Below are 15,606 nucleotides of genomic sequence, written 5' to 3' on the forward strand. Positions count from 1 at the left end.
TTATTGGTTGTTTCGACTTGATTTATAAACTAATATTTATGTCTTATTTTGACTCCAAATTTTATCACATGAATTTATATGCGTGATCATTTCTATCTACAAGTGAAGCGTTTTGGGCGTGTTTGAAACTCGTTTTAAAATGATTTTATTTTTTGTATGAAAATGAAAATGAAAACGTTTTTAATTTCAGACATAAATCATTTTTAAAAATGTGTTTGGAAGTTTTATCAAGAGATTATTTTCAGTGTAAAAAAACTCATTAATGTCTCTCTTCCTCTCTCGGCTCGAGAGATGAGAAAACGAAAACAAGAAATGAAAAACGACTAATCTCACTTTACACTAAACTAAAACATCATTTTCATTGATGTTTTTTTATCTTTATTGCGTAAAACGTTATTTTAAAAATATTTTTATTTTTTCTTACTTAAAAAATGTAAAAAATAAAAACAGAATCAATTTCAACGATGCCTTTATTTTTTGTTTTCTATTTTGTGAAGTGATGGGGGTGAGAGAGTTTACTCTAGCCACTCATTATAGGAATCATTCTTGTATGCTTTTATCTCAGCCGAAATTATCACCAATTTTGGTGCCTTTTGTTCGTCGAGCAATAGGGTTATACGTCCACGTTAAAAATAGTAGGCGTTACGCACCAAAAAAAAAAAAAAGAAAAAAAAAAGACTAGTATTGAAGATATTGATCGAGAGATGTCATGGTTTTGAAATACGGAGAGGGACATGATAGTGCTCAACAGCAATATGACTAATATTTCATAAATGAATATTATTTCATGAATGAATATGATTGACTTCAGAAAAAAATAAAAATAAAAATTGCCATTGATAAGAAAGAAATTTGTCATCATTTACTCTAGCAAAATATTTTGGCGTCATTCATATAGATAACATAGGACCTACTCTACATGTTGGCTAAGGTAAAACAAAAACATATAGGCGTTTTCAAAATAATGTTACTAAATGCTTGTAATTTTTTTTTAAAAAAAAAAAAGAAAAAAAAACGCTTTTATGTGGTCTGTTGTCATACTCATACGCGTTAGTAAAATTTAATTAACGCATAAAAAAGTTATTAGTTGAAACTTGAAAATATTTTATAGTTTTCATTGCATTATTCATTCTGTGCACGATAATAATTAGATATGTATATTTATTTGAAAATAATGCTAAGGAATTATTCATCAAAAAAGTGTTAAAGAACCGAAAACGTATTTTATTTTATTTTTTTTTCCTAGTGATAGTGTAGGAGGTTGTTTGTACTTTATAATTTAATTTATAGGCCTAGCCAAAATGATATATTCATATTATAAAAATGATATTGATTATTGAAGTATTTACCTTATGAAATTAAAAACATAAGTATTACAAATTGTTTACATTTGCTAGGAATTTGACTGCAACCTATTCCAAGTTGCCTTACTAGTAGACCCCACAAATCGGAATCTTTAGGATATTGCCACCATTTTTCATGATGACTTTTTGAGATGTTTATTTATTTATTGATTATCATAGAGAAATTGAAGCTTTTTTTCGCTTGACTTTGGATGGTCTCAATTCTAATAGTTGTTCATATAGGGCTTGTGTAAAACTCTCATTAAGATTATGAAGTGCTGACTTGATTTGTAAACAAATGATAGTACGTCTATTTGGGTATGATTTTGGCTGAGAATCCTGTCTCAATATTGAGGATGCGACTCTTTTTGGCCCCGTTTATTTTACTAATTTGAGTTTAAAATTTAAATTTTATTACAGTAAATTTTTTTTTAAAACAATCACATTTAACTTTTATTACAGTAAAAAGCTCTCACATAAAGTCACATATCAACTCGAATCAACAAATTAAATGGACCTTAATATTTGCCGAGACAAAGGAGATTGTATAGAGGTTTCTACACGAGAGAACAATTTCTTGTTATACATAGCATGTAAATCATTAGTCCAATCATGTCTTAAAAAAATTAAAGGTTATTGTATAAGGTTTTTCTTTTCTAAAAAAAAAAAAAAAAAAAAAAAAAAAAACCTTCTGGAAATGAACTATATTTTAGTAAATATATATTTATTTCTGTGAGATCATATTAAAATCATAGCATAATCAAATAGTGTAAATTTTAGCAGATTAAAATTTACATTTGTTAAAACTTTAGTTGAGATCAACTTCTTTCGGTAAAAGAGTTGAAACTTTTGCATACATTTTACAAGAGCATTATATTTTAGTTCAAACGAAGGAACAAAAAAAAAAAAAAAAAAAAAAAAAAAAAAAAAAAAGAAAAAAAAAATTTTTTTTGGTGGCTTTTTTTTTTTTTAAAAAAAAAAAAAAAAAAAAAAAAAAAAGACAAGGATAAGCATACTTATTTTGAGTCGTATTTTCTTACTTTACTAAAGTGTATATATGATGGAATCAATCACATTTTTTATTCTTATTCTCGATTGATAAATAACACATCATGTTCTTTCAAAAAAATAAATAAATAACACATCATGAATGAATGATACCTCCCAGTACAAGAGAGTTTTTATTCCGATCGATGTACTTATTTTCATCGTAAAATGTTAACGTGTAAGTCGAATTCATCACAAGAATAATTTTAGTTTTGTATTTTTTTTTCTTTTTCAAGTGGTTTTTAAGTGGTTTTAATCATGTACATTTGTCAATAATTCCATGTTTCAACGATCTTAAACCTTCAAATTTCTATACAGGGTTAATTTCACTTTTGCCCTTTGAATTATGTATTTTGTCCCATTTTGACCTTTAAACTTTGAAAAGTTGCAAATCACACCCATGAACTATCCAATTTGTCCCATTTTGACCCTTCCATTACTAAAAACTGTTAAATCTCAACAGAATTAGACATATGACCCTCACATGATAGTTTAATAAAAGGTATTTTAGAAAAGTTGTATTTATCAATTTAGCCATTGTCCCTTTTTCAACTAAATCCCCAAATTATCACTACTATCTAAGAAGCATTTACAAACATTTTTCTCCTGCCATGTTTATGATTCTTTTTCTCATTTTAATTCATAAGAAAATAAAAAGAGAATATCAAGCTGAACTTACTTATATATATCCTTAACCTTTTTAGCATTATTTTTTTATTTAAGTAAAATAAACATGGAATTTGCTTATATATCCTTATCAAGCTGGTGAATATTTAATTTTGAAAATTTATGTAAATATACCATGTTAAAAGTTTATTAACATATACCTTTACGCGCACACACCATCTAGTTTGGGCTCTGCTAGTTGCAGCCAAGACAATTCAAGTAAGCATTAAATTGATTCTTAAGTGTTATAAGAAATGCTATCATCACTTTTTTGTCACAATTGCATCCAAGACATTTCAAGTAAGCATTAATTTAATTCTTAAGTGCTATAAGAACTGCTATCGTCACTTTTTTATCACTATCTGCATTTACTGTTTAACATGTGGACTCTATTAATATTTCATTTTCTATTTAAATAATAATATATCATTTTAGTGAAGTCCATGTATCGAGCAATGAATACAAAGAGTAATAAAAAGAATGAAAGAAAAGTGATACTATCATTTCTTCGATGATTTGGCCCCGTTCACTTCGCTAATTCGAGTTTAGAATTTAAGTTTTTTTACAGTAAAAAGTTCTCACAAATAATCACATCTAACTTTTTTATTACAGTAAAAAATTCTCATATAAAATCACATCTCAACTTAAATTCTAAACTCGAACCAACGAAGTAAACGGGACTAAACTGCATGCTCTATTGTCAATGGGTTCATTTACTTGGGACGCGCTCTAGCCTCAAGATCCAAAGACACGGTGATGGCCTTTTGAAATTAGACTAGTTCATCACTACATGTCAACACAAAAACTACAAAGTTTTAAGGATTATGCGGAAAATCACATCCTCTATAAGGAAATTCTCTGCTTGAGTCACATCTGATTAGGATTAGGAAAAAGTCGCAGAGGATAACCAATATTTATTATTCACCAAAGTTGCGTTCAATTTGGAAATATCCCATAATTTGTGTTCAGAAAATGACTCTCGACTTTCCCCCATGGATGAGGAACAGAGGAAAGCATCAATCTCTTTTAAAATTTCCTTTTCGAAAGGTACAATATTTGTGGCCCAAAAATGTTTGCTGCATTAAATTGAAAAACGAAACGGGTCTTTCTGAGCCCTACAGGTTGAATCAATTTCTATCCGTTAAATTTAATAAAAAAAAATACAAAACAGAAAATTTATGATATAAATGTTATTGTTGAAAACCAAAATTTTTTCGGTAGTTTATTTTTTTAGTATCCACCGACCATAAGAGAAATCTCTAAAAAAAAAAAGTCTATAAAATATTTTTTTGTTAGAAAATTACTGAACTTATGAATCAGTCTAAAATTTTATTTATTACGTTTAATTAATACTTGTTTAATTAATATAATTATTTAATTAAAATAAATATTAATTAAAAATAAAAAATAAAAATTTATATTTATACACTCTAATAAGTATTTATCTCTTTTTATTTTATTTTATTTTATCCTTAGTTTACCAGCAAGTTGAGAAGGATCAGGCTAAATAAGATAAGGACGCCACGTCCACTATGACTATTAGACATGGACGTCTCCAAAAGGGGCGGCCCTCCACGTGTCACTATATTTTTGGTTTCTCAAGTCACGCCCATGCTAGATTGCCGTATAACGTAAAATCTTTGATAAATGATCTTGTGGGTCCCAGTGGCTCCCGATTATACGCATACAACTTGTTTGTCGATTCGGACAATATGTTAAAATGACTTTTTAATAAAGTAAAATTAGTAAAATAATTTTTTTTTTATTTTTTATGAATAAAGATATTTACTTATTTTTTATAAAATGAGGTTATTTTATAAATAAAAATTTTTAAAAAATTATTTTATTAATAAAATTTTTCAAAAGAGTTATTTTTATAAAAGCCTCCTCAATTCGTGCTACTAAAACCTTTAGCCGTTCTGCATGTTCTTTGGTGGGCATTGGTCATGTTGTTAATGCCTTGGTGGTGGTCGTGGCGTATCATTCTGGTAGGAAAAATAAAACTAACCTGTTTATTTCGTATATTTAAAGTTATATTATTAATTCAGTATTTTTTTTAATAAAAAATTTAAATTTTAAACTTGAGAATTAAATATTATAGTTTGAATGTAACTTTCAAATGAGTTTTAAATATTTTAGTAATATAAGTTAGGAACTTTTTACCGTAAAGTATTCTGATTAATAGAATCTGATTTTGAATGCATCAAATTAAAAAGGTATAAGCATTCGTAGAGTCTAATAAATAATATAAACACCTTGAGTCGTATAAACAATATAAATATTTTTTAGTGAAATGATATAAATAATATTTTTTTATCATTTTGAGTGATATTTTTAATTTTTTTCCGAATATTATCACCTCGTTATAATTCAACACGTCAATACAACATAAAAAAAAGTGGGAACTAGTGAGTAGATAGTTTGGCACGGTAAGAAGACAACAATGGGAGGATAGGACATGCAATGGTGTGCCTGTGGCAGCGGTGCAGAGCAACGAGTTATGACGGACTACGTGATGGTGGTGACTGGAGGCAAGGGGCGAAGAGACTTGCAGTGGCAAGAGAGGCATTGCTGCCAAGGGAGAGAAGAAAGAAGGTTCTCTTGAGTGTGATTTATTCTCAAACCTCAAGTTTTGTTCTTCAAATATAGATATATTTGACCGATTTGAGTTTTGTTACAGTAATAAATTTTAAGAAATAATCAAATCTAACTTTTTTGTTACAGTAAAAAATTTTCACATAAAATCATATATCAATTTAAATTAAAAATTTGAATCAACGAACTAAACAGACCTTGAAGTCGGACTGTTTTTATTTATTTATCTATAAGGAATGGCGGGTTGGTCCGGGTAATTCCCCTAAATCCCTAATCTGCCACCCACATGTAGCTATAAATTGGCACGGAGATTAAACCCATAAACAAGGTGGGGGTCGTTATGTCTTCTAATATTGTATTTCTAATAAAATGATACAAAGTCATTTTTGTTATTCGTGGGACGCATGATTAAAAATATTTGTTATTATTTTATGCATCATTCTTTCTTAAAAAAAAAAAAAAAAAATGTTTTGCACATCATTTTGAACCCAGATGAAAAAGAAATCTTGGTTTTGGGTCTTTAGAGCATGTCCAACCCATAACACCAAATGCTGTAACTTTGGTACTAAAATAGTGTAACTTCCACTTCAAACAGTAAATTCATCTACAACCCATTACCCCATTTTTAACGGCAAAAATTGAATATTTCATTTATATTCTTTTTTATCTCTCTTTTTATATTCCTTTTTATTAATTCCCTACGATTTATCTATTTCACCAATTATGTCCAATTTTTTTTTTTCACATATTGATCTAATACATATCTTTTATTATTTAGCAAAGTCATAGAAAATAATAAATTATGTAATTATATTATGGGGCATAAAAGAAAGTTTTTTCATTTTTTGGTACCAAAAAAGAAAAAAAAATGTTAAAAATAAGAAATTGGAGTAACAATAGAAAAAAAATATAATTTTGTTTTATTTTTGTAAATTTAAAAAAGCAAAAAAAAAAAAAAAAAGATATGAAATTTGGTGTTGAGTGAATAGTGGAAACGCAAATGTGTGTTTCCACTATTCACCCCACCTGATTCACGTAAAATGGTGTGAAAAATTGTAGTTCGGTTGGGGAACTGCCTTCCACGCCGTATTGGCGTGCGTTGGAGAAGGCCGTAGACTCCGTTTAAATAATATCAACTCTTAACCAATTCAATTTAGTTAAGATTTTAAAATTGAAACATAATTTGGTTTATGATATTTAGCTGTGGGAGCTGTTTGATCTTCATGAACTTTGAGATTTCTTTGATACCGTCCAAAGCATTTAATTTGTTCTAGCTTAATTAATTATTTGGCTAAATTTCATAATTAGATGTTATTATTCCCCTAATTCGTAGGCATCGATTTTTTCTTCATCTCCACGAAAAAGGATTCTTCCATGAGGTCGAAATTCTTTCCTTTGAAACTTGAAACTATGTTCATTGATTCGATCTAGGGTAGTCAATCAAAGGGAAAAAATGGCTTTTTTATTTTTTATTTTTTAATATTGTGGACTTTTTTTCAGCTTTAAATTGGGGCATTACATAAGATAATAAATCCAGATTGAAATAACAAATATTAATATATTTTCCATTAAATATGTGATGATATTATAGTGGCGACAAATACTTACGTGGCGATGATGAAGTTTTCCATCATATATTTCTTAGTTGCCAGCCAGTCCTGGTTTGAGAAAAGCAATAATTAAAAAAAAAAAAAAAAGTAGTAAAGACAAAGTTAGAATGAAAAGCCTCTGTACATCAATGCTAGTCTCACGTGAAGGAAATGGTTAAGCTTCTGGAGAGTTTGTCCAACCAAGCATTCATAAAACGTTTGCTTTGAGAAGTTAAGCTAAAAAAAAAAGAATGTTCTGAAAGTTGATTAGCTACTTCAATTTTAGTTTTTTTTTTTTTTTTTTTTTTCGCTTTTAATTGGGGGGGGGTCCTCTTAAGCCATACCCCATGATTGTTGGGGTTTTTTTTTTTTTTTTTTTTTTTTCATGGGGAAATGGAAGAAGATAACCCTTTAAATCTACCAATATATTTATTCAAAGTTGTGGTTTCAGATAATTTGTTGGTTACAAAAGATACTCTTTTTCGTTGAATTATTTAAGAAAAGGGTTGCCTAGCTAAGGATCTATATATTTTAAACATGCTAGCTAGCTGCTAAGTTAGAAGAAAAACTACATCAATAATTCAACTGCCCATTATGTTTTCATTGTCGGTACAACTTTGTACAACTCCTCCTCCACTTCTGCCCTTATTTGTTTAATCCTAGCTATTGCATTGAACGACGATACTATGCTATACCCGATTGTGTCGTTTCCCGTTAAAATCCATGCTTAAACAAGTAACCTACTCAAAACCTTAAAAATAACCAGAGAATTAAGATGACAACCGAACATCATTAGTAATGGTAAGGCGCTGCTTGCTATTGTCGTGGAATAATGACATCGATAATGTTGAACACTATTTACTAATAAAGACTGAGAACTTCAGTATGAGACTTATCTTCTATTCGTTAAGGTGCTTGCTGTCAGCACTTTCGAGTATTTTTTGTGACTCATAATTATTTTTTGTCAAATAACTAAAAAAATTGGAAATGTAGCCCGTTTAGGAAGCCTAAAACTAGCTCCAAAAATTAAAAGCTCAAAATAATGGAATTCAGCAGCATTTAATCTCCTACCTCTAGCTATGTTGAAATCAGAAAATACTTTCAGAAACTGTGGACTGGGGCCTAGGAAAAGGTCTTCATGTTTAAAAAAAAAAAAGAGTGTAATTAAACTTCATTAAAAGAAAAACCTTCATTAATTTCCTTTAAAAAAAAAAAAAAAAAAAAAAAACTCCCGCTTACATTGCTAGTGTTTCCTGATCTTGCACCCAGGTATCAATGATTAACTCCCTTAAATTAATATATCCTTCATCCACTTGTATTAATATAATTAATACGCTACCATTAAACTAATACAAATGGTTTTTCCTCCCAATACATGTGCATGCCATGGCCATGCTCAAATAATTTACAAAACCGTCCTTTTCTGTTTTTTTTTTTTTTCTTTTCCCCTCCCTAAATCCGAAGCAAAAAAAAATCATATCTTATTCTATTATTCATATGACGCAAGAGGACTTTGCAAATTGCGACGTTTGAAAATATCAAAAAGCAAAACACTATTGCACAAACATACGCACAAGGGTTAAGAAGGAAAGCAGGCCCATCAATATCCACAAAAAGAAGACGAAAAATATAAAATAAAGTAAAAAATAAATGGGAGAGAGAAATTCTGAAATGGAATCCAACGGTGGAGGGACATCCATCCGCGGAAACACGGAGCCGCTCGCGCCCAAGACTTTGGAATCTCACCCCTCAACCCAACAATAGTCCCATACATGATACAACCCAACCACACTGCCCACGTCACAACAAATATATATATATATATATATTTATATATATATATATATATTTATATATATATATATATATATTCCCCATATAAGTATTAACATTAGAATTAATATATGCTATCTTATTTTCGGGCTATTTTATTTTCGTGTCTCGTTGGTTGGTTGACTTTTCAATTAAATTTTGATATATCATAATTTATTTAAGTAATTTTAATTCATTTTAAATTTAGATAATATGATAAATAAGTAATAAAAGACAGTTAATAAGACACAAAAAATATAAATAACATATCTGAACTCTTAACATTATTAGTCACCCAATTATGCCTATTGTGACAGTTGCTTGTCCCTAAACGTAAAGTTGGCGACATATTTATGAAATTTAACAAAAATAATCTATGATTCGCCAGTGATACATTAAAAGTTTTACGGAATTAATTATAAAATTACTATTAAAAACCCCAAAAAAATTTACACTTGTACATCGATTTTTCTAAAACTTAAAAAGCTATTATGTCATGAAGATGTAATTAGTTTCGGTTCAATTTCATTATTGCATTACAACATTAGTCATTTTATGGTCAGAGATCAAAACTGTTAAAGAAAATGAGTTTAAGGAGTAATTTATTAAAAAAAATCATGGATCTAAATAATTAAGAGTAACAATGCTGAGAAATAAGAAAAAGAAAGAAATTTTAACACAAAACCAACACAAAGCCACGAAACTCAAACAAAGAAAAACACTCACAATTCTCTGAAGAAAAATGCTTAAAGACATAATCAATATTAAACACCATCATTAATAAAAAAAAAAAATGCGCTCATTTTATATTAGTGGATGGTATAACTTACGGCGATGCTCTTCTCCCAAAGCTTTTCCTTTCCTAATTCCCCCACCCCACCCACCACCACTTCCACTACTTCTATAAGTAACCTAACCCCGAACTCTAGTTAACCTTAACCTAAACTCACCCCCATCTCTCTCCTACCCTTCTTTATATATACCTCCCTCCTGAGATTTCTGGCCAGCTTAATTTCAGTCTCTTCCAAAAATCTCTTCTTTTTCCTCCTCTGTTTGTTCCATACTTTCTATTCATTTCTGTTTCTTGTGGCCGAAGAAATCTGCTCCTTTAGAGAGAAATCTTCTTGGTATTAATGTATATCTATATATTCATATAAGGGTGAGTACTTGAAAGAGAAGGAAAAGATGAGTTGCAATGGATGCCGAGTTCTCCGAAAGGGCTGCAGCGAGTCGTGTATTTTGCGGCCTTGCTTGCAGTGGATCGACACCGCCGATGCCCAAGGCCATGCCACCGTCTTCGTCGCCAAGTTCTTCGGCCGCGCCGGCCTCATGTCCTTCATCTCCGCCGTTCCTGAGTCTCAGAGACCTGGTACGGTTTTAGAAGATGTGTTTTATTTTCTTTATTGTTTCTCTTGTTTTTGTTTCCGGTTTCTGAGTTGTGTTTTTTTCCCTTTGTTTCAGCGTTGTTTCAATCGCTGTTATTCGAAGCGTGTGGGAGGACGGTGAATCCGGTGAACGGAGCCGTCGGGCTGCTCTGGACGGGGAATTGGCACGTGTGCCAGGCGGCGGTGGAAACGGTGCTCCGCGGCGGGACTCTACGGCCGATGCCGGAGCTCCTCGGCGGAGGAAGCCCGACGGCGGCGTCCGACGAGGCCTCCGAGGCTGAGGTTACCTGTACGGACATTTGGAAGCTTCGAGATCCGAGTTCCGGCTCTAGATTCTCCACGTCGCGATCGAGGTCGTCGCCGAAGCGGAAGCGCTCCGACGAACCGGAGAAGCTCCGGCAGAACGCCGATCTCGACCTCCGCCTGACGCCGATCGCCTTCCCGGCGAAACCGACCGCCCCTAACAAGGCCGAGCTCCGGCGGCCGGGATCGCCGTCGATGATCTCCGAGGAGTCCGTGACCACCACATGCTTCGAGAGCGGCTTGGCCGATAATCCCCGAAATGCAAACGGAGGAGAGAAAAAGCTCCTGAACCTGTTCTTCTAGAGAGAGAAAAAGGGAAAAACAAAGCCATAGAGACCTCTCATCTTTTTTTTTTTTAATTTTGATTTTAATTTTAATTTTTGTGAATCGGAAGTTCACGCGCGGAGATTAGTCTCGTGTAATATTTTCTGTTTACTTTTTTTTTTTTAAAACCCTTTCTAGTGGGAAGGGCTTTTCCGGAAATAGAATTTTCCGGCGAGTTTTTGTAGCATTACCGGCGAAAGGATTTCTCTCTTTCTTAGTCTTTATGGAGAAAAGAGAGAAATATGAGACTTCAGAGCTATGACCTCTTTGCTTTTTTGGTATTTACTCTTTAGTTATGTTAGCGTGACATTTGAATAAATCTAATTTTTCCTCTTATCTCTCTTTATTATCCTTATTCAATTTTTGCTTTATCTTTTTTTTTTCTTTTTAATCTTTTTTTTTTTAAAACTTTTTTTCGTATTTTAATATATGAACGGGTGATGATAGAATCAATTTAGGATTTGGTCAGTTGGGTTTGAGGTTGGCGCTTAAAAACCCATTTTGTACTTCCCCGTAACCTATCTCTGCAAAACATGTTGGCGCTGAGTCATAGCAGACGTGTTGGCGTGCTGAGTCAAAACAGAATCTCAACTCCCGAGTCATTGTTTTGTGTCTACAATTTTTTTTTTTTTTAATTCACAGGAAACCTTCCCAGGAAAGTAATGCCTATTTTAGACATAATTTATATTCTAATCACTCAAGGTAGACGGTGACTGTAGTTTTATCTAATTTGGAAAGTGACACTATTTATTTACCTTTTCCAACTTATTTCATGCATATTATCATTCTACATGATTCAGAGGAAATAAATAAAGTTACTCTTAAGAGTGCAATTTATCTTGATTTTTACCTCTTATTTTTTATTAATTTATTTTAATTAATGTAATTATTTGATTAAGAAGATATTAATTATGAATAAGAGGTAAAAATATAGACTCGTACATTTTAAGAGAGTATTTATCTTATTTTTCCTTCTATTTAAGTTTGAATTTGTACTTTATTTAGATATCGTTCATTTCACCCATTTCAATGTTACTACAGTTAAAAGTTTTCACAAAAAGTCACATTTAATTTTTTTGCTATAGTGAAAAGCTTTCACATAAAATCTCATCACAACCCGAATTAAAAACTCGAATCCGCAAACTGAACGAGGCTTTAATACAATAATTTTATTAAGTAGTCTTATTCTAAAAAGAACCTTATATACAGGTCTACCGGTATGATCAATTTCTAATCATTAAATTTGATTAAATTCATATCAAATTGAATATATATAACTAATTTTTAATAAAAATTTGACTGCTGAAAAATAAAATTTTTTTGATAAATTATATATTTAATCATATTAGAGAAATTCTTTAAAAACACAGGCCACGAATAAAACACCATATTACTGATTAGCAAACAAAAAAAAAAAAAAACATATTACTACGGTTTGGTGAATGTTTAGCTTAGTTTGGACACGTTATGTAACTTCTGCAAAATTGGATAAAGTTGAACGCCCGAGAAATTTTTTCTAGAAATGGATTTTCTATGACAAAATATTAAGTAGGAACTAAATCATAACATGGCCAATATTCTAATATAATATTTTATTTGCCTTTCACAACGACTATCATTAGGGCTAATTCCAATCCAAACCACAACTCTTTAATTGTTAATTCATTAGTTTTTGACTTAATCCATTCCGACGTCCCAACAAGGAGCAGTTGATCTTTCTCTCTCTCTCTCTTCCTTTTTTGTTTTTTGTTTTTTTTTTTTTTTGTAGAAAATAAAACATATCAATTGGTGCAAGCATAATTGGGGACGTTTCATTTATATTCTTTTGATTTATTCTAAGGAGAGACGTATTGCTTAGAATCTCACCACTAAAAAATTCATACATTTGGGACCACGGGTCTTTAGTCTTTACCGTATAATATGCATCATTGTCAAATACTTACATGAATTTGGATCAACTGCACATTAATTTCTATACCCCATAGAACTTCATTTTGCCCACATATTTATTTATTTTTCCATTAAGGTATGTGCACTAAGCCCCGTTCATTTCGCTGATTTGAGTTTACAATTCGAGTTTTTCTATTCGAGTTTTTCTACAGTAAAAAGCTCTCACAAACAATCACATATAACTTTTTTACTACAGTAAAAAACTCTCACATAAAATCACATCTCAACTTGAATTAAAAACTCGAATCAGCGAATTAAACGGGCAACTAAACTCGAGTCCAACTCATGTAATGCGTATTTTTTTTTTTAAAAATTACGGGGTGAAACGACCAACTGTAACTATTTTTTTTTAAACTTGATAATTATATACTGTAATAACTACTCACGTCCAGAGGCGGAGGGAGCTGAGGCAGGGATTTTTAGTTTTTAGATTTTACCCCCATAGTTTTCAAATTTTTTTCATATGCCTCCTTTATTAACAATTCTTTTTTTTTTTTTAAATATCTCAACCAAAATCCTAACTTTTTTTTTACTTTTTACTTTTTGCTTTTTTTTATTGTTTGTTTGTCTTTTCCCTATTAAATCTTATACTTTTAAATGTACCTAATTTAAATTCTTTACTTTACTCTAGTTAACATTTTTATTTTTTTCAAATTGTCACTTTTAAAATATTTTTTTCATACAATCTTTATTGTATCAAAAGTGAGTTCACCAAAAAATTAGGTAACCCATTAAAATTATATTTCTCAAATGTGTCCTTAATTAAGCATATTTTTTCAAGTAACCCTCTCTAATTAATTTGCCTTTGTTGAGGTGGTAAACACCTTTTTTAAAACTTGCCCCTTTTCTCTTTAAAATTTTATTTCACGTTTTAAAAAATTTAATAAACTAATCAATATGCAATTACATTTGCTTCAAACTAGTTAATAGTATTAAGAGTTAATATTATTAAAATGTTTTTAATATTTTTAATTTATGCTTATTTAAAATAAAATCCTGACTCCGCTACTGTTCAGATCGAGATGAAACACATCACCTCAATCCTATCAACTTATCAAGACTAATGAATATTGATCAGATAGGTCAAGCATTTTCTATATTGCTCAACTTAAAATCTCTCATATACTATAACTACCTCCACTTTCCTTATTTGTTTTCACCTTCTAAGTCAGCTATAGTACGAAACCATGTACAAGAGTGTATTACAACAATGAAAATGACGTCCAATTGGACAAAATGTTCTTCTTTGTATGTATGAATGTATGTACGTACGTATGTATGTAGAGCCAAGAACCAATACTAAAAAGTAGCTCCGGACCTGTTGGCTTACATCTTAGTGCGTGTGCGTGTGCCGGTGTGCGTTTGATATGCGGCTTTTGGAGGACGGAAAGAGCCGTATAAGTAGCCTATGTCACAGGAGCTACTCAATTGTAGTTTGGAAGCTTGCAATAAATTGACAACCAATTTGGATATTTTCAGCAAAATATACGGATCAGATCCTTTCTTTAATTTTTTTTTATGTCTTAATTAGTGTATAATTAATAAAATCATAACATATCATCTCATGATAAACACAAAATAATTTAATCAAAAAGCAATTTAAATTTTGTATATAACGTGACATTATATAATTAGTTAAACCAATTAAGACACTAAATTAAGCAAAAAATTTGAGTCTAAATATCCATATTTATTAGTGCAAAGTCATTTTTAACTATTAAATTATAATCGTATATGACATAATAAAAAAATATATAATAGTTTAATAAAATTTGATAGATTTTTCAATATTTTTGAAAATATATATTTAAGAAAACCTTGTGATTCTTTAGAATTAACTTTCTGCTTGTTATTTTCATAACTCAGTCACAACTCAAATTTTATTATTGTAGTATTTTCTATTATAAAAATTTAAATTTAATTTTTTTGTTATAATATTTTTCTCTCATATACACAATTCGAGATTAATTTAGCTCACGTTTATTTCATTAGTTTAATTCAGTTCAACTCAGTTTGAACATTGAGAACAGTTTGAATTCGTGTTTAGTTAGCACTAAATCCGAATTATATTCTTCATTTGAATTAAGTTAAATTGTCCAAGTTAGAGTTTAACCTCCCTCTAAAATTCAACCGTCTAAATCATTTTTAAATCATAAAAATGTGTCAACTCTATTGATTTTCACATTTACCAAATATATATTCAAATTTTATTCCCTGTTTAGATTAAAATTTTAATTGTATATCTAAACGCCAATTTAAACTATATAATTTAAAAATTTTTATTCAAATAAAAAAAATTCAAATTAATAAAATTTGAATTACTAAACGAAACAGGAGCTTAGGGGACGTTTAGTTCATGGATTAGAATCATGAGATTAAAATTATTTTTAATTTACGTATATTTTTTATAAAAAAAATATTATAACAAATCATAAATTATAATTTAAATCAGGATACGAATCCTTATACTAAACGTTACCTTAGTAATTGAGATGAGGTGTTTGGATAGTGAAGGAAATCAATCGGTGTCGGGGTGTCGTTTCCTGGGGTGTGGGGCCTACAAAGTGTTTGCAGGTTTGTGCGTTCAATATG

At 30.3% G+C, this 15,606-nt stretch overlaps 1 protein-coding gene across 1 annotated transcript; it reads left to right on the top strand.

The window, feature by feature from the left end:
* The first annotated feature begins 9,956 nt into the window (after positions 1–9,956).
* On the top strand, positions 9,957–11,400 carry LOC21389364 (LOB domain-containing protein 39). Its single transcript, XM_010088652.2, has 2 exons — positions 9,957–10,421; positions 10,514–11,400. Exons 1-2 carry the CDS (start codon positions 10,238–10,240, stop codon positions 11,041–11,043), a joined length of 714 nt encoding a protein of 237 aa, XP_010086954.1. The 5' UTR covers positions 9,957–10,237; the 3' UTR covers positions 11,044–11,400.
* Positions 11,401–15,606: the final 4,206 nt, after the last annotated feature.

This window comes from Morus notabilis, unplaced genomic scaffold, assembly GCF_000414095.1.
Source record: "Morus notabilis unplaced genomic scaffold, ASM41409v2 Scaffold833, whole genome shotgun sequence".
NCBI classification, from domain to species: Eukaryota; Viridiplantae; Streptophyta; class Magnoliopsida; order Rosales; family Moraceae; genus Morus; species Morus notabilis.